We start from the raw sequence: 20,142 nt of genomic DNA, 5'->3' as shown, positions 1-20,142 counted from the left end.
TGAGAGAGTTCACCGTAGGGAGCAGACACTGCCCACTCATTGTTGCCATTGCTCTGCTGTTGCTGTTTCTGTGCTGAAGAGCCCTGTGGGTCCTCTTTTCTGAGGAGTGCTTCTCCATGATGGAGGGAGATTTCTCTTTGGGCTATTTTGTTTAGATTCTTAGAACAGGACGTGGACCACAGAAATATGAAGGGAGCCATTGGACACAAGGAAGCCCACAAGGAAGAGAAATATGGGCAAGTTGCAGCATTTTCTGTTGTGCCTGAATAACTGTAGGATGGGGCTATAGCCTTGGCCTGGTGGCCTGGGTCTCCTCTGAGGCAGGTGGGGAGGATGACAGTGGGCATTCTCTGTAAGGTTGTCCAGGTGTTTGGTGCTCCCCACTGCACAGGACAGGTGTCCTCTTCTAGCCCTACTAGGAGGTGTTTCCCCAAGAGACCTGGGTGAGCCATGCCCAGCCATGCTTTGCCTACAAATGGAAGCCAGTTACTGACAAGAGCTTTTGTTTTGTAACTGCTCCTTATTGAGAGCCAAGCAAACAGATTTATTAAGGAAACATGAGAGAAAGTCTGTAGGGTGCAAGGGGTTCCAAACAAAGGAAACACTGCAGAGCTATGCTGTAGGGGCTTTATATAGGATTTCTGGCAGAAGCTGGACAGAGACAGGAGGTTTCAGCTTATCTCCTGAAGAGATGACTGTGCACTGCTCTCCCAGTAAGGATGGTCACATGCTGACCCTCCCTCTGTTCATCTTTGACTTGCTTTGTTAGGTACTAACCTTGGCTTGTCTGCTGGCTGCTAGCCATGGAGAACTGTAAGTATGCCCTTGCAAGTGTTACTGCTCTCTGACCTTGGCTAGTATTTTCTGGCTGCTAACTAAGCTGTGTTTTCTTTGTTCTTCTGTTTACATACCTGAAAGGTCTTGGGTTAGGTTTAAACACACTGAGGCAGAATGTAGGAGGTAAGTTGTTTATTCAAAATGTTATCAACACCACAGATAGACAGACAGACAATAGCATGTCAGGGCCTCTGAGAAGATTTCAGAGACAGAGTATCCACAGCTCTAGAAGAAGAGTGATTAGCCTGCTTGAAGTTTACTATGTGGCCCTTTTTTCCCTCTCTGCCTGTGGGGAATTGACTCTGGCCCGGGGGTTGGAGGGGTGCCTCGTATGTTCTCTTGATTTCTCCATGGACATGGAACCTTTTCCTTCCTCTCAACATGCCCCATGACTTCTGTCCGTTCAAGGACACTATACCTGGCTTGCCAATGCCTATTCTGTTGGTGTGGATAACATAACATGCAATACTCATGAGGACTGGTAATGGGCCCCAGCAGTCATCTTGTGGATTTTCAGACACCTTGAATGCTACACTGTCACTTCACATTCAGCATATTCAGACTGGAACTTAGCATTGACCTCACCAATCCTTGTTCCTCATCTCCAACTCCTGTCTATCTTAGGTCACCCAGATTTCTCTTCTAGTGGTCCCAGGATCAGCAGGTAGTAACCATCAGCACAGAGGAAAAAGGCCAGATGGTTCTTGGCTTTATGAAACTGTCTTCTGTTTGATAAAACCCAAGACATACCTGCTGTGTATGGAGGGCTCCTCAGCTTCATGGCCAGGCTGGCCTCAGTGGGCGTATCCATCTCCTTAGCTGCACTCCTTCGGAATCCCGACCCTGACTTCTTCTCCAGAACCCACAGCCTAACCATGACTGCTTGCCTTCTCTGTCTCCCCTCCCACATTGGTCAGGATGGTGTAGCTGTGCAGGTCGGAGGAAGGAGGAGGGAACCACAAGGAAGTGTTGGGTGTAGAGTGTCCCTTTCAGTCTGGAGACCACAGTCCGTGCTGCAGCTGTCCTGGGACTTTAGACTGCACAGGATTGCAGTGTGCTTTTCTTTGTGGCTCATGTTTGCCTATGGAGTGCCTCTAATCCCGAGGGTTTGATATCCTAATGTAACCAGCATACAGACACATGTGCCTCTCACTCTGGCTATCCAGACCACTGAAACAAAGTACCCAGGGAGTTGGGATTTCCCCCCCAGAAATCTCATACTGCGAGAAGGAAATTGCTGTTAAGGGAGATCTTGTCCCAGGAAAGCAAAAGAATTTCACATAGGGCTGACAGCTTGTCAGACCACCTTGCAGGAGAGACTGGAGTCAAAACAATGATGGGTCATAGCAGAGCCAGAACCACACCTTGATCTGCAGTGCCAGTTTATACATATCTCTTGCCTTCTAGTTAAACCTTAACCTCGAGGCAGGTTCCTGAAGTTAAGGTTCCTGAGAATTACTAGTGACGAATTTAAAGACACTGAAGGTACCTTTCTCCCACAGGAGGGGGTTACTGGGTCTCTTTATCCCTGTTCTTAATGCACATTGAGTGCATCTGCTTTTCACTGTTAACTCAGCTCTTTAATCAGGTTATTGTGATGGTGACTGAACCTAGCTTGTTGGGGCACACACTGCAACCCCGAGTCCAATACAGTAAGGAAGGAGTTATGGGAAATAGTCCTCAGATACTTGAGAAAACATAAAGAGCACCTGGTACTCAGTAGGAGTGTCTTGCCCAACCTGACTCCTGGTTTTGTATCAAGTAATAGGACATCCATGAGCTGTCAGCTGATCAGTGTCCTTGTGTCCTCCAGACTAACAAGTGGTCAGCAGTGTGTCTGTGGGCCATACTGGGAGTTAATAGTTCAGCTTCTTAGGGAGGGTCATGTCACCATGCAGGGCCTACAGCCTGCTTCATAGCCATCCCCTCTCCACTTGTCTCCTTTTCTCCTTCCAGCTACTTCCTGTGCTGTCCCTCCAAAGTACATGAGTGGCTCTAAGTGGTATGGCCGTCGGAGCCTCCCTGAGCTCGGTGATTCTGCCACCACAACCAAATGTGGATCAGAACAGCAGGCCAAGGGCAGTGTGAAGCCTCCGTTGAGACGTTCTGCATCTCTGGAAAGTGTGGAGGTTAGTCAGCCAGCCCCTCCCGTTGACACTGGCAAACACTGGGGACGTAATTGTTAACTTGTCGCTGCCCAGAAGAATGGTCCTGGAGAGTTGTTAGCAGCCTGGGTACACGTGGCAGCTGTGCTTCATGTGAAGCTCTCTTCTCTACCTGGGGTACTTCTGGTCCCAGGCCACACTCCTTCAGATTTGGAGTGATGGGAACTTTGTCGTGACCTTTATTTCTGTCTCTGGGCTCACCAGCCACACCTCCCTTTTATTATGGAAAGTCCAAGTTAGGACTTCTGAACAGGGTAGGTAACGTCAACGTCATGTGCCAAGGAGTGGGAAAAGAAGCCTTTGGTAAGCCTCAGGGCTAGGGATGTGGGTACTGCCTCCACAATACTGTCTGCTTCAGGGTATAGCAAGGCCCACACATCTGTAGTCCAGCCAGGTGCAGCTGGATGCCTCCTGGAGGGTGGGAGCTGGCCCTGCTTTCCCTGCCCAGAGCCCATCTATTGTGGCTAGCAATGGAGCCTTTCCTGCTTCGTGTAAAGACATCTGTGCACTGGGTAGGTGAGGTGTCTCAGTGGAAAAAGGGATCTCTGTAAAGCCTGGTGGGAGAGAGGGGACACTTCTGAGTTAGTGACCCTCCACCTTCATCGTGATACTTCATCTCTGACTCAGAATACAAACACAGAGAATGCTGTTGGCAGCTGAGTTAAATGCATTAGAAAAATAAAATGGAGTGTTTATTACCAACATGCATTCTGACCCCTGGGAATTGGGGCAGCCTTAAAGGAACAGAATCTTGGTCACCCAGATGGTCACCCAATCATTCATCCAGGAAGCCCCAGGTCACACAGCACTGGCTCAGAAGCTAGTGTAAACTCTGGCCTGCTGATGTGGTGAGGGTTTTATTCAGCTCACACATTTCTTGATGGCCCTGTCTTCTCTGCTCTCTGCTTGCTATGAACTGTGCTATCCCCAGAATACCTAAAGGGGCAGAGGCTTGCCCTTCCGTTTGCTGGACTGAGGGATGATAAAGGATTGCGCACAGGGCCATGATAGTCACAGTATTTGTTGAATTGTCCATGAGTGGAATGTGGGACAATTCCTGTCAAAGCTGGTCAGATTCTGCTGTGGGATGCAGGGGCTTTTTGTGTTTTCAGTGTGGCCTGCTGGTAGTTTATGCTAAGGAGCCAGAGTATGCAGAACGAGGTGTGCAGCCAACCTTATGTCTGAACCCTTTGCTTTGGAGAGGGTGTTAGTCTTTACAACATGCAAAACTCTGCTTAGTGGGACCACAGCCTGTTGAGCCTCAGCCTGGGGGTGCCAGCCAGAGGGCATCTTCAGTTAGCCCCTCCTACCCCAACGTCCTTTGTGCTTATTCCTGGTGCTCCATCTACTGCGTCACCCCCTGGGGTGCTCACATCCTTTTCTCCCCTTTTCTCCCAGAGCCTCAAGTCAGATGAAGATGCCGAGAGCCCTAAAGAACCTCAGAATGAATTATTTGAAGCACAAGGTAACCCGTGGCTTCATATTTCATGCCGTGTCTGATTAGAGCTCTGAGAGCCAGGTTGTTGGAGAGGGCAGTGTCTTGGGAACTCACGTTGTGTATGTGTGAGGCCCTCGTAGGTTCCTCCTCCAGAGATGGTTAGCACATTGACTTCACCCCAGAGATAGTCACTTGGTCTTCAATTTCCCCCAAGACCACCACTTGCTGAGACAGGGGCTTCTGCACAATGTCACAGGGTGCGGTTGCTCTTGATCATGACCTGTGAGCTCCAGTGTGATCCCAGGTGACAGGTATGACCCAGGAGTCTTAGGCCAAAGGGACCCGCATGGCCTGCTACCGTCTCTTGTGCTGTGAAGGGGGTCAGACCCCACCCAGGTTTAGTTGTCCTCTAGAAGAGTAGCACATGGTCCTGCTCCTGAAGAGCCTGACACAGCAACCAGAGGCCCACAGGTGAGCACATCAGCACTTCAGCGTCAGGAGAGTGTAGCTGGACCAGGGCTCTTGGCCTTCAGAAATGCTGTGGTCTGCGGGTGACACTGAGCGCAGGTAGCCACTGGGTGCCCAGGCATGAGCTGGATGTGGAATCCATGGCACCTTTCTGGGATGGCAGTTGTGTTACATGTTCATGGGGGTGCAGAAACTCAGAAAGTTTTACGTAGCAGTACCCTAGGAGACAATATGGAAGTTCTCTGGGGAGGTGACTTGATTTATTTCAGACTCATATTTGCCTATTTGCTTCTGTGATGACAGAGGATGAAATAGTGCTTAAGAACCCGGGGCTGGCTCAGTGAGTAGAGCTTGTTATATAACCAGAGGCCCTGAATTCAGACTCTCAGCACTCATATAAAAAGTTGGGTTTGTCAGCACACATCTGAAATCCCAGCACCGGTGAGGCAGAGACAGGGGGATCCCTAGGACTTGCTGACTACCTAGGCTAGCCCAGTCAGTAAGTTCCAGGCTCAGTGAGAGACTCTGTCCTGGAGAGTAAGGTGGTAAGTGATTAAGACACCTGACATCTCCACACATTACATCTATGTGTATCAATGGACACATGACAGACAGACAGACAGACAGACAGACAGACAGACAGACAGACACACACACACACACACACACACACACACACAAATAAAAAAAATGAATTGACTCTTGGAACTTAACTGGAGAGATTATACCAAGGCCAGTGGCAAACAATTTGAAAGCAAGAAGACAATATACAGTTAGCTACCAACACGAGTAATGCCTCAGAAGTGATAAAAGTCGCTTGCCAGCATGGGGGTGTCCTCTGTACCCGAACACTCTGCAGGTCCTAAGAACTGGCCAGGAGGCAACTGCTCAGGCCTTTCTCACCCTTTCAACAGGCTGAAGGCAGTCCGAGCACCTCTCACTGAGTGCAACCAAGGCTCATGCAGAGCATTTTTGATGAATTTAAGAATAAGAGTGAGGGCCACACCAGGCCTTGATAGCCACAGCAGCCAAACGCTTCAGGCTGCTGCTGCAGAACTGCTCTAGGAAGGGGTTGAGGTACTTAGGGGAAAAGGTGGGTAGCATGGCTCAGTGTCACTGATACCCAAGGCCTCTGCTAAGACCATGAAGGACAAGTCCTGAACCCGGGGAGGACGTGAAGGTGATTCACATAGCTGGTCTGAGTCTCAGATGAGGACTGCCTTTGAATCAAATGACCTCTCAGCATGACTGGTCTTCCTCATAGCATAATAGCTCAGGTCTTCTCATACAAGGTCTGGCCAGCTGGGCTGCTGATCTCTTGTGCTATGGGAGCCTATCCCACAATCACACAGCATGACTTCTTTTACGTTCTGCTGGTGAAAGCTGTCTCAAGGCTTCTGAGGTTGCAGAGACCCCTTGGTAGTGGTCGAAGAAAAAGTATCAAAATTCAAAGTTTTGTTTTTAAACTGCCTCATGGGGGAAAGCCAAAAAGATGAGGGCAGTCATTTGAGACAAGTGGAGAAGCGAGAACATGAATGTGGCATGTTAACACTCATGTATTAGGCTGCAGTGACCAGGAAGGAGGTGTCTGGGGCTGGTTGCACAAACTGAATTCTCTTCTGGCTGCAGAGTGCCCAGCCACAAGTCCACTGTAAAGAATTGGAAGGTGCCCAGTGGATGCATTTGTGGAGCTGAAAAGATATTAGCCCACCCATGAAAACACAGAGTTTCTAGTTTTGATGAGGCCTCATTGTCCTGCATACAGAAAGTCTCCAGCACTGGGATAATGTCCTGCAATCTATGGATCAGGCTGCACTGGCCACAGACCAACAGGCCCTTGGGTGTGCTTTCCATCGCCCGGCCCATGGTGTCATTTGGAATACTCAGGCTTGAGGACACTGGCTTTTATGTTACTTGTTGAGTTGTGAAAGAAACGTATGCCCATAAGCCTAAGTATTCCATTGTGGTTTCTTTATTATTATTATTTATCAGCATTTAACTGTGACCCTCCCTTGCTTCAGGCCAGCTGCGATCCTGGGGTTGTGAGGTCTTCGGGACACCCCGAAAATCCTGTAGCCCCTCCTTCAACACTCCTGAGAACCAGGTCCAGGGCATCTGGCATGAGCTGGGGGTTGGAAGCAGTGGTCACCTGAATGAGCAGGAGCTGGCTGTGGTCTGCCGAAGCATCGGGCTCCACGGTCTTGAGAAACAGGTGAAGACCCAGAGCCACCTCAGTGGCATGGTTATTTGTAGTGGTCACATTTAGTGTTGAGCCAGGAAAACCAGCTCACCGGCAGACAGCAGTTTTTCTTCTGCGGTTTGTAATCTCAGATCTGTTGATGGCTTCTAGTGTTGTTGCCTAAAACTCTGAGATACCTTTGAGAGTCAGTCTTCACCCTCACAGCCCATCCTCATAATCTTTCAGCTGCTTTCAAGGGTCTCAGCTGCCTCAGTTTCACTTCCATCTGTCCTTCTGCCTGAACCAAATACCCTTCTTCTTCTGCCTGATCCAAATATCCTTCTTCTGCCTGAACCAAATATCCTTCTTCTTCTGCCTAGCCCAGCACAGCTTGTGAGCCTAGCTACACCTGTTACTGTTCCTATCTGATATCCTTGCTGGACCATAAACTGTAAGGTTCAGGCTCGGTTTCCAGCAAATTCTTGCCCCGAGTGAACACTTGAGTATCTCTAGAGTTAGGACCTTCAGATGCTGCCCCCTCCCAACTGGCAAAGCCATGTAGTATCCAAACAAACCAGCTGAAGCGGCCTTTGTAAAACAGCTAGACAGTTTAGTCTTTGGATAAGCCAAGTGCCCTACTTGGGTGCTTGGAGCCAGAGGGACAGAGCAAGGTGGCTCTCCAGGCCTGAAGGGTGCTGGCTTTTGTCTAGGAACTTGAAGAACTGTTCAGCAAACTGGACCGGGATGGAGATGGCAGAGTGAGTCTTGCAGAGTTTCAGCTTGGCCTGTTTGGTCATGAGCCTCCTTCGCTTCCAGCGTCTTCCAGTCTGATCAAGCCAAATGGGCCTTGGTCTCACTATCAGGTAAAACGGGAGAATTAAATGTCAGACACCAACAGTACTTGGCGTTGCTCCTAGCCAGAGGAGGGCGCTGGCTGATGACCCTGCCAGTGTCATGGCACTGAGCACAGACGCTGCATAAATATGCACATGCAGCGCTCTTGGACCTGGAGCTCATCTGGTGGTGCTCACTCCTGACATATTACTCACCCTCTCCAAGCTCTGTCCATCTGTAAAATGGAAGCAGTCTGAGTGAGCACCTACATCAGGAATTTCAGAGAATAATGCCATATGGGGAACATGGCTGTTCCTCAGATTGTCCTCTCTTTGTGCCATTGAGTGATGACTTTCAGTGAGACAACTGTCTCCCTCTCCCTTTATGCACTAAAACCGGGTTGTACACTAGTGTAGCTTGTCTGAGTTCTGTCCTCCACGTGGATTATTTTTTCTGACCCGAAGTCTTGAATTTTATTTTGTATAAGCCACCTTGCTCAGAGGTGACTGGCCCCACACACTGTTTCATTAGCATCAGGACATAGCACAGGCTAGCTCTGGGAACAGGCACTGGTGTGGGCAAGGTGAATTTGAGAATCTGAACTTTTGACTGAGTCAGTGGGGCTAGGCAGGGCAAAGCACCGCAGAATGGTAACAGCCCTGCGAGTCAGAAATACCAGGAGCTGAGTGTGGATTTCCCAGCATGGGCAAGCTCTGGACCATTTTTAGCATCAGATAACACAAGTCATGTTCAGTGTTGGTTCAGCTGGATACCCCCTCTAAGTGAGGCCATGTGTTTCTGTGCTTTGATGTCACTGTCATCTGTTATCAAATGATATCCTCAGAGTCTCTGGACCCCTTCCTACAAGTCCCAGCAACTATCTGGACACGCCAGGCTAGCACGTAAGGAGGACTGTGGGTCCCATATATATAAGGAGGACTGTGGGTCCCATATGCTTCTCAGAAGTTGCCTCCTCACCTAGTCGCCTCATCTATGGAGAGATGAAGTCATGGTCTAGGATGTGCTAGAAGTTACAGGTCCTTTCGGTACACCTTGGTTCCTTTCCTTTCCTACTCCTGGTGATGCTCCTGTGCTCCTGGCACTGTTGATGTTGGGCCATATTCCCCACCCTGTTTGCCTTGCTCACTAACAGTCTACATTCAGGTATGCAGCACAGGCGTGCAGCTGCATGCATACATACTTAGTGTACCGTGCTCTCTGCACAACTTAGTGAATGTACACACATCCACCATACTTGCATTGCTACAGTAGACATGGCACATCCATTTTATGTGTGTATTGTCTGCACACACGATAAATGCTCACCAGTTGTACATATGTTCCCTATACATTCACTACCAATTATGTATGCACATTTCTGTATGTGTACACCCACTCTAGACATCTCAGACTCTCTGTGTGTGTACCCACTCTAGACATGTGCACATCCATTGTACATGAGGACCTCCTGAAGCACATTGTACCCACTGTAAGTGCATACCTGCTGTAGACCCATATGCTTCCGCTGTGCATGCACATGCACCATATGTAGATGTGATTAGGCTCTGTACACACATCACCCAGTATAGACACTTGCAGTCTACCATCCCTACACACCCACACATCCACCGTATGTGTGTACCTTCGCGTCTGCACATTGACCTCTATAGTGCACACATACCTACTCTAGATGTGTGGTCAGTCTCTCTGTGCAGCACTCAACATTGACCTGTGTACCTTACTGTATATGTGTACCTACTGTGTACTCCACATCTCCTCTATGTGCACATCTGCTGAAGACAACCACAGGTTCTCTATGTGCACAGTCATTGTAGATACACAATAGAACAAAGGTTCTGTATGTGCACACAGTATAGATATGTCCACATCCACTATACTTGCACATTGTATACAAACTCATCTTACTGTATGCTCTCCTGCTATAAACATACGTGTAGGCTCTGTACATATACACCCATTTGCTCTTCTACACTGTACCTGTGTATACACAGGTGCACATCAAATGTCAGTGTATACCTATCGTAAACATACATAATCACAGCAGACATTTATCTCCCAAATGTATAAACTCAATGTGTGTTTACATACATGGCACACATTCATGCCTGCTCACAGTTTGTATGCAAATTTGTGCACACATTAACATAAGCCTGTACTCAGTGTGGATACTCGTAAGTGCACACATACTGTGTTCTATCATGTTAGACAGGGAGAGGACAAGAGTCTGATTAGCAAAACACCAGATTCCTGTCCTTCTGATGTCTCTTGTTTCAGAATGTCTGTCTTTTACTTTGGACAACATTCAAGACTCATGGACTTCAGCAAAGTGACCTGCGGGGTTGAGCCTACCATGTCCCATGTGGGCTCTGGTGGCTTCATGTGGCTGTGCCAGCTCCGTGAAGGCAAGCTCCAGAGGGATTCACCTCTGCCCTATCCTTCTAGAGCCAGAGAAGGGACTAGCAACTCCTTAGTGCTTGTGTTCAAGTGACCATCAGTAGACATAGCAGAAATGTTCTCTCCCTCTGTAAATGGGACAAGATGTCTGCTTTGTTTTAAACAAAAGGTTTGAAAGACAGCCACACAACTCAGCAAATATTCTCCCTGGGCATGCGGGAGAAGAGGTTGGGCCTGCTGGGGAAGAGGTTGGGCCTGCTGGGGAAGAGGTTGGGCCTGCTGGAGAAGAGGCTGGGCCTGCTGGGGAAGAGGTTGGGCCTGCTGGGGAAGAGGTTGGGCCTGCTGGGGAAGAGGTTGGGCCTGCTGGAGAAGAGGTTGGGCCTGCTGGAGAAGAGGTTGGGCCTGCTGGAGAAGAGGTTGGGCCTGCTGAGGAAGAGGTTGGGCCTGCTGGGGAAGAGGTTGGGCCTGCTGGGGAAGAGGTTGGGCCTGCTGGAGTAGAGGTTGGGCCTGCTGGAGAAGAGGTTGGGCCTGCTGGAGAAGAGGTTGGGCCTGCTGGGGAAGAGGTTGGGCCTGCTGGAGAAGAGGTTGGGCCTGCTGGGGAAGAGGTTGGGCCTGCTGGGGAAGAGGTTGGGCCTGCTGGGGAAGAGGTTGGGCCTGCTGGAGAAGAGGTTGGGCCTGCTGGGGAAGAGGTTGGGCCTGCTGGGGAAGAGGTTGGGCCTGCTGGGGAAGAGGTTGGGCCTGCTGGAGAAGAGGTTGGGCCTGCTGGGGAAGAGGTTGGGCCTGCTGGAGAAGAGGTTGGGCCTGCTGGAGAAGAGGTTGGGCCTGCTGGAGAAGAGGTTGGGCCTGCTGGGGAAGAGGTTGGGCCAGCTGAAAGAGCTGGTGTGTTGGACAAGAGGGGAACTGGAGCTGCAGGATGGTGGGTGGCAAGAGAACCTCTAGCAAGTCCTTCCCAGAATGCTGCACATTGGTGAAACGTTTGCCCGCCGAGTTGTCAGACTGAGGCCCAAGAAAGGGGCAAGCTAGGATGGAGAGTAAGTGTTGGAGAAAGCATTTCAGCCCAGGAATCTTGAGAAGAGAGAGGAGATTAGGGAGCTGGAGGTGGTGAGGAGAGTTGGGTGCTGGGGGCAGTGAATGCGTGGTGTTCCTGTGCCCTCGTATACCGCAAGCACCACCTCCAGTTCCAAGGCTCCTTCCAGCCGAGCCTTGTGAAGAACCCAAGGTGGGACAGGAGAGGGGAGAAAGTCATTGTCACCCTCGGGTTCAGGTTGTAGAGAGGCCTTACAGGTAGCTTTCCCTCAGGGAGACTGCATTCCCATAAACCTCCCCAGTGCTGCTTAGCAGCTGGGCGGCGGAGCTCAGTTCTGGGAAATGCAGGGTTCTACTCTGGCTGTTCTACCCCTTTCTGAGCCCATCTGTCATTTCCTCTCTTAGGCTGGGTCTTCCTGGTACTTGTACTTTCTTAGCAAAGGGAGAAATGGCCAGGCTCCTTTATGGTCCTCTTTACTTGGTGACTAGTTTGCCGGAGCTGGCTCAGGCCTCACAGGTATGAGGTGACAATGATAAATAAGAACAGGTTTCCAGGGATCCTTGCAAGACCATGGGCTGGCGTCCCAGGACTGGGTGCAGTTCCACTAATGTCCCTTGCAGAACCATGTGGTCCCAGGTAAATCACGGGCTACGCCAAGCATCTTCCCTAGGGAAGGGGCTGCAGATCATTGGGGGTATGCGTTCTCTTCTTTTAGGCTCTGATGAGAAGGCAAAAAACCGAACACAGGCCGTCAAGGTGAGACATTTGTTAGTGTGCACAGACGCCACAGGCTCAAGCTACCTGAGTGCTCAGGGCATCTTCCTTCCTGATGTGCAGGAGGAGAGCGGCTGCCACACCACCACGACCTCGTCCCTCGTGTCTGTGTGCTCAGGCCTGCGCCTCTTCTCCAGCGTTGACGATGGCAGTGGCTTTGCCTTTCCTGAGCAGGTCATCTCCGCATGGGCCCAGGAGGGCATTCAGAACGGCAGGGAAATCTTGCAGGTTTGCAACTCACTGCTTGTGGCTGTCCTGTTGGGTAGTATCGAAGGCACTGAGCAGGGAACATGGGGGCCACATGTCCCCAGGAGATAAGTGCAGCAGAACATGTGATGACAGCATTTCACCCCGTGCATGGGAGCCCCCAAAGGAAACCATTTTTCATAATTTTTTTGCAATTAAAATGTAGAGAAATTTAATGTGAAACTTTAAAACATAGAGAAAACAGTTGGGAAATGTCCATTCTAAGGTAAGGTGTACACACCATCCCTGATTGTCTCCTAAGAAGGAAGTCACAGTTTTCTCTTTATTATTATTTTTGTTGTTTGTTTTTACTTATATACTTTTCATCCTGCTCACTGACCCCTCCCAGTCACATAGTCTTCTTTGTGCTAAGAGGACATTTAATTAGCACCATGGGTCAGTCGTGATGAGCCCCGTGAGCCGACACGAGTGGGATTCCTCACAGCCACCTTGCTTGTCCTTGCTCCCTCGGTTTTGTTGAGTTGCATTTGTGGTTTAGACAGAGATCTACCCTGGGACAGCCAGGTCAGGCTTACTGGGGCCAGTGGAGATGAGAAACTACCTACTTCCAGGAACTGGTATAAACTAGATTTAGTTTTCTTTCCAAAGTTTGCTTCCATTGTTTGGTGGTGCGGCCAGAAGACAATTTAGCAATTAAGTCTGCCTACTGCTCTTGCAGAGGACCTAGCCTCAGTCCCCACTACCCACATCAGGTGGTTAATAACTGCTTTATGTAATTCCAAAACTAAGGGACCTCATGTCTCTGGTCTCTGTTGTCATGTGCACTTGGGAGCATACCCCCACAGACACATGCACTCACATAATTAAAATTTTAAATATATATGTTTTTAAGTCACAACTAGGGAGCTGGGCAGTGGTGGCACACGCCTTTAATTCCCAGCACCTAGGAGGCAGAGGCAGATGGATCTTTGAGTTTGAAGCCAGCCTGTTCTGCAGAGTGAGTTCCAGGACAGTCATAGCTATACAGAGAAGCCCTGCCTTGAAAAACAAACAGACAAACATGGGTAGGTGGTGGTAGCACATGCCTTTAATTCCAGCACTTGGGAGGCAGAGAGGTAGACCTCTGTGAATTCCGGGCCAGCCTGGTCTACAGAGAGAGTTCCAGGAGAGCCAGGGCTACACAAAGAAATCCTATTTAAAAAAAAAATCATAAGGAGGTCTGGAGAGCTGGCTCTGTTGGCAAAATATTCAATGCAGATGCACGAGGAGCAGAGTGTGTGTAATCCCAGCCCTGATAAGGCAGAGACAGAGAATCCTCAGGCTTTGGCTCCATGGCCTTAACCTACTTGAAAACCCTAGGTGCTAACAAAAGAGCTTGTCTTAAAGCAACAACAGCAAACAAACAAACAAACACAAACCTAGGAGAATTGCATCTGAAGAGGAACACCACGGGCTTCCTTTCGTGAATGTGCACCCACATACACGTGAGCCTCTGTTGGAATTTTTCCAAACATAGATAAATGTGTTACACATTCTAGCCTAATTTTCTTAGTATTGGTATCATACTGTGTCACTATTAGTTTATGCAGTTTATAAATAAGTTATTATACTTAGGTTGCTCTGTATAGTTAATTCCTGAAGCTATATACTTTATCATTTTAAATACTCTTGTTCCTACCCTGTGAGTTCTAGGATCTGAGAGAGGTTCGAGCCATCACGTAGCTTAATTTTGTTTTTGATTTTTATTTGTGTGTGTGTGTGTGTGTGTGTGTGTGTGTGTGTGTGTGTGTATGCGTGTACATGCATACGTGCCATGGTACACATGTGGAGCTCAGAGGACAACTTCAGGTATCAGTCCTTCCCTTTTATTCTTCTATTTGAGACAAGCTTTCCTATCCATAGTGCATATGCCAGCTGGCTTGTGAGCCCTGAGAGCTCCTCCTGCCTTCCTGTCATTTCACCATTGGAGTGCTGCCATTGCAGATGTGAGCTACAGCACCAAGCTTTACTTGAACATTCAAACTTCGGTCCCTACACTTACGAGCAAACACTTTACCCACTGACCCACTGACCCAACTCCACAGCTCTCCGGCCAGGGTAGTTATGACAAGAAGCTGTTACCATGACATATTTCTCTAACTTTTCTGACCTTGATCCATCTGGGAACCCTTGCAAGGAAGGGTGCATCTGTGTGGCTCCCAGCACTCTTGTCCTGTCTGTGGGCTCTATAGTAAGACCTTTTCATTCACATAAAAAGGAGCCCATCAGGGGCCTGACTGGCCCTGAGGAGTTGGATATCAAGTGTTAAGTGGCATCTCAGGACTTTGTTTTTGCTCTTGTTTTGTGATGATTTAGGCCGTAGGGAAATTCTCTTCATATGGGTGGTCCAAAGGCTTATGTTAGTACTTAAAATTGTTGGTTTCAGAGGGGAAGGGCCCTACTCCCCAGCTCTCTTCAGTCTACATGGTGTGTTGAGGAGGGACATGCTCCTTGCTACAGCTTTTACTTTGATTAGGTAGAAGAACTCTGTCCATGTTGTGTTGTACCCACGGTTGTAATGGGGTCTTGAGGACTACATTGTGATGAGGAACCCCAATGTTGACAGCCCAATTGAGTTACTAGGGTTGAGAAAGAGCACACCAACAACCAGAGGCACTTGCGGACAGGAAAAGGGCAGATGCTTGCTGTAGTAGCCACTGTGGGTATGAGCCCCTGCACTGTCACAGGGTAAGAGTACATTTGAAGAAGTCTCTCACTTCCCCTTAACCTTCTGGGTCTTCCTGATTCCAGAGCCTGGACTTCAATGTGGATGAGAAGGTGAACCTCTTGGAGCTGACCTGGGCCCTTGACAATGAACTCCTAACAGTTGACGGTGTCATCCAGCAGGCAGCCCTAGCCTGCTACCGCCAGGAACTGAACTTCCACCAGTAAGAGCCCACAAGGGAATGGGATAACGTTCTGCTGGCAGGGTCCACCTCTCAGGAACTTCATACCTCCTGTGCCTCACTTCAGACTCCCCTGGTGACTCCCAGTCTGCATGTTCCCTGCTCTTCCACAGGAAACAGAGGAGAACAGAGGAGGTCAAGGGCCCATAGCTGTCCACTGTTGCTGCTTGGATTGTGTGTCCCCAGAATTGAAGATAACCAGCACATCCTTAAATGTGGGGCCATGCTTAGAAAGCCATATGTCCAGGACCTCGTGATCCACTTTTATTGTTTTAAGATTTGAACTTGACCCTCATCCTGCTGATTCCAGAGCTCACTGTTGTGGAGGCAGAAACCCTGTGGCTTGAGAGGGCCCTGCTTCAAGAGTAGCCAAGGGATCTCTGGACTAAGGCTAGCATCAGAGGAAAAAGTCCTTTTGAATAAACCTTCCTGAAGGTTTGGGATCTGGTTTATCTTGGTGTTGAGACCGTCATTTGGCCTTTCTTACTATGTGCACTGGTAAAATGGTCACAATTGTAGAGTACTCCAGGAGGTGGTGGTTGGGCAGGGAAGCCTGGGCAAGTCTGTCAGGCTGACAGCAGTGTCCCATCTGTCCTTCCCATGGCAGAGGGCAAGTGGAGCAGCTGGTGCAGGAGCGGGACAAGGCGAGGCAGGACCTGGAGAAAGCTGAGAAGAGGAACCTGGACTTTGTGAGAGAAATGGATGACTGCCACTCAGCCCTGGAACAACTCACGGAAAAGAAAATCAAGTAGGTCCTGGGCTACAGCACTGGCTCTCCCGTTCCTGGAGACCAGCCAGGGGCCAGGGCTGCTGCTACTGAGGGGATCTTGCTGTTTTACTGGAGCCAGTGGAAGTCGAGATGACTTTGCGGACAACTATTTTGAAAGGAAGTTTGTATCTAACAAGCAGTGTCCTGCTTTTTGTGATGTGGGTACAGTGACCCCTGGTGTCTCCTGTGTGCCTGTGGCCATGGGGAAAAAAACCCTAGCTCTGTCCATGAATTTAATGGGTTACGTCTTAACTGGAGTTGTCTACATTGCAAGATGGTGAGTGCTTTGGAAGGAACGGCACCAGGGCTGATCCATAAGGGTCAGTGAGAGAAGGTGGCTCAGTGGGCCAAAATGAAAACCACAAAGTTACCTCTTGGGCTTATTAACCAGGCGTCGGAAGAAACCCCTGGCACGAAGATTAGAGCTAAGGCATCAGAGGAGCATCTCCGGCTCTACTGTGGGAGTCCTTGGCCTCCTGGCCGTCCTTAGCTAGGTGGTCATCTCCCCGATGCTTTCACAACCCAGATCTGTGTTCCTATGTAAACCAGAGAGAGTGTGCTGATTGTTTCCCCTCTTCTCCATCTTGGGTTGGGCACTCATCCAAGAGAGGTCTGCAGAAGACCAGATCCCAGTTCTGCTATGCCTGAACCCTTCATTCAGATCCTCCCCTCAGGGCATGGTGGGGCCAGTTCTGCATCTCTATGCTTAACACTGAGTGGCAGCGCTTGCCTCAGTGTAGACTGCACTACATGAGAGGAGAAAAGGAAGGCAGTTAGGAATGGGTTGCTGAGGAGTCTATGCGTCCTGACATGATTACCTTGGCATCTGAAGGCCATGCTTCTTCACAGCAGTCCTGACAGCTTGGGAATGTCTCCCCAAGTGTTATTCAAGATAGTGAAGAAGCCTTCCACACAGGCTTGATGGGAGTTCGGGGGATTTCACAGAGATTTTCATCCTCCTTTATTTACTTTTGTAGCTTTGGTGCCCAAGTCCACCTACTGACAAGGAGACTATTAGGCCATCATGACCACAGGGACAGGGAATGAACAGGGTATGTAGGATTGGAGCCACAGCAGGCTAGACCACACCTTCTGTAGCTGAGGGCAGCTGGCCTCAGGTACCACAGGTTCTGCTGAGTAATCCTCCTACGTCTGGAGCTCAGCAGCCAGCCCCTACCTCCTGTCAGTTTGATTGTGTTCTGCTAAATGTTGGGTTTAGACAAGAAACCCACTTCTCCCTTTGCCAAGGGTGTTCTGCACTGTTGCTGAGCATCCCAAAGCCAGAGGTTAAGGAAGGAGATAATGAGGTCTCAAGCTGCTGTCTTCCTGTCCGTGTCAGTGCTGCCTCACCCCCAGCATCCATCCCATTTTCAGCCAGAGAAATGGAGAGTCAGGCGTGCTCATAACTTGCTCACAACTACTCATGGATGAATGGAGTTGAAGCCCAAGTCTTCTCTGTCCAGGTCTTACATCAGTCTTCTCTCCCTTCTTCCCAGGTCTCATGCATACTAAGCAAGTGCTGGACTACAGAGCTATGTCCCTAGCCCCCCTTTTTTTTCTTGGCAGTACATGACGGTGCTCTTTTTTTTTTTTTTACATTTTACATGTTATCTCATTTCCTGGTTTCCCCTCCAGAAACCTGCTTTCCCACTCCCCCTCCCCTGCTTCTATGAGGGTGCTCACCCACCCACCAACTCCCACCTTCTCACCCTGACGTTCCCCTATACTGGGACATCGAGCCTTGACAGGACCAAGGACCTCTCCTCCCATTGATACCTGACAAGGCCATCCTCTACATATGCAGATGGAGCCATAGGTCCATTCCTGTGTTCTCTGAGGATGGTAGTTTCGTCCCTGGGAGCTCTGGTTGGTTGATATTATGTTCTTCTTATGGTGTTGCAAACCTGTTCAGCTATTTCAGTCCTTTCTCTAAGTCCATTGGGGACCCTGTTCTCAGTCCAGTGGTTGGCTGTGAGCATCTTCCTCTGTATTTGTAAGGCTCTGGCAGAGCCTCTCAGTAGACAGCTACATCAGGCTCCTGTCAGCATGCACTTCTTGGCATTCACAATAGTGTCTGGGTTTGGTGTCCCTACCCCTTTTTATTTCATTTTAAAACAGTCTTACTGAGCTCCCCAAGCTGACTGCCCACTTGGAATCTTCCTGCCTCAGTTTCCTGAGTAGCTGTGGTTATAAATAGTAGCATGGAACACTGTGCCTGGCCAGTCTTACATGATTTCAAAGATAGCTTACTTATTTAGGGAGTGTAAGAACCTTAGCCAGATATAGCTATCTCCCGAGAGGCACAGCCAGAGCATGTCAAATAGAGGCGAATGCCTCCATTGGAGGAATTAGAGAAAGGATTGAAAGAGCTGAAGGGTTTGCAACCCCATAAGAACCTCAATGCCAACCAACCAGAGCTCCCAGGGACTAAACCATTACCCAAAGACCGACCCTGGGCTCCATCTCTATATGTAGCCGAGGATGGCCTTGTTGGGCATCAATGGAAAGAAGCCCTGGTCCTGCCAAGGCTGGATCCCCCAGTGTAGGGGAATGTCAGGGTCAGGAGGCAGGAAGGTGTGGGTGGACCCCTTATAGGAGAAGGGAAGGGGGATGGGATAGGAGACTTAATATCCGGAAACTGGGAAAGGGAATTAACATTTGAAATGTATATTAAAAAATATCCAATTTAAAAAAAGGAAAAAGAAAAAAGAGCCTTAGGTTGGAGAAGCACAAGGGGTGCAAACCCTGCTCACTTTATCAGGCCAAGTGTGTTACTAGGCCTCTCAGAGTCAGCTGTGGCCCTTGGTGAACTGTGAGGAACCCCTACTTTTCAATGGCCTGTGCACTTAGTTACTACAGATCCGCTGGATAGAAGGGAATCTCTGCCTCCCTTCCTGAATCCAGTGCTGCCCCACACTGTCCGTCAATGGTAGGACAGGGCTTGTGTTTGCGTCCACATGTGTCCCTCTCTGAGGTCTGGGGAAGGGTAGATGCTGCAGGTGCCTGTGTGTAAGGAGGGTTGTGTGTACGTTGATACTGTAAGCATGAGGGTTGAGCCTTGACTGCAGCTGTGTTTGAGAATAAGCCGTAAGTGGCTGTGGACGTGCGGCTGTGAGTATATGGGTGAGCCTGGCTGCCTGCTTACTTACTTCACCGATATCTTCACAGGACGGTGGTGTCTACTTTAAGTGTTTCCAATCAGTCTGAGCTGGGGCCTCATTATACAAGGGTGTGTATAAAGCTGAAACCACGTCTGGGAGACCCACAAAGTGGTGGAATCAGGGCACTTGATTTGATGGTCCAGGTCACCTCCCCTTGGCATGGACCACTTTGGCTTGTCACAGAAGGGCGTTTCCATAAGAAATAACTTGGTATGTTTCTGCCCTCATGAGCAGTTGGTGACTGTTGGTTTCCCAGCTTCTGAACTCCTCCCCAGTGCTCTGGCCCAGGCTGACTCTCATTCCTACACTTGCTCCTCTAAGACCCTCTCCTTGTTTTCCTGCCTTCTCAGAACTGCTCATGAAGTCCCTCTGTTTTCACAGTGAAGCTGTTATGGAAAGGAGAGTAGAAAGGGCTTTGGGTATGGTTCAAAGCTAGAGTGCTTATTTAGAAAACAGATGGCAGATGACCAAGTCAGGTGAGCAGTGCGGTCACTAGATTGCTCCTCTTTCCCACTGTCGGCAGCACTTGCAGAGGCTGAGAAGACTCTGAGGGAGCAGTTCCTACGCCTACTCCTGATCACGGGAGTTCACTGTCCACGGGTTTTGTGCAGCCTGGTTCCTATAAAGGGAGGCTGACTTTGATCATCTGGCATCAGAGGCCTGCCACAGGGCTTCTGTAGGTAGGGGCTGCCTGGTATGATGTGGTACAATGTGGGTGCAATAGGTGGAGAGACATAGGACATCAAGGGATCTGCACAGAGATCTCTACCCACTTGCTCGCTCCAGGACTCCAAGTGTAGCTCTGAGTGTTTGCCACCACCACCCCGAGCTCCTTGTCTCGGGTCAGCTCCTCCAGTCCAGGAAGGAAGAACATGCAGAGGGCAGAGTGACACTCCCGGTGGGACTGTGCATTGTGTGCTCTG

The 20,142-nt window shown here is 49.5% G+C and overlaps 1 protein-coding gene across 7 annotated transcripts in view; it reads left to right on the top strand.

Annotated features, from left to right (window-relative positions):
- The window catches only part of Ninl (ninein-like), a 66,321-nt gene that overhangs the window by 24,001 nt on the left and 22,178 nt on the right, over positions 1-20,142 (top strand). For 3 of the 7 annotated variants that reach the window (XM_008762394.4, XM_039106651.2, XM_039106653.2), the window contains 7 exons: positions 2,794-2,966; positions 4,401-4,467; positions 6,930-7,120; positions 7,798-7,950; positions 12,201-12,365; positions 15,135-15,271; positions 15,897-16,037. In XM_008762394.4, the coding sequence (XP_008760616.2) occupies positions 2,794-2,966; positions 4,401-4,467; positions 6,930-7,120; positions 7,798-7,950; positions 12,201-12,365; positions 15,135-15,271; positions 15,897-16,037 (1,027 nt within the window). Of the gene's footprint in view, positions 1-2,793; positions 2,967-4,400; positions 4,468-6,929; positions 7,121-7,797; positions 7,951-7,974; positions 11,368-12,078; positions 12,120-12,200; positions 12,366-15,134; positions 15,272-15,896; positions 16,038-20,142 lie in introns of those variants that run through there. The other 4 variants (XM_063285077.1, XM_039106654.2, XM_039106657.2 and 1 more) reach the window with 4 other exon arrangements.

Source organism: Rattus norvegicus, chromosome 3, assembly GCF_036323735.1.
Source record: "Rattus norvegicus strain BN/NHsdMcwi chromosome 3, GRCr8, whole genome shotgun sequence".
Taxonomy (NCBI): domain Eukaryota; kingdom Metazoa; phylum Chordata; class Mammalia; order Rodentia; family Muridae; genus Rattus; species Rattus norvegicus.
Note: the sequence above shows the minus strand (reverse complement) of the source record. Positions and strands in the feature narration are given on the sequence as shown.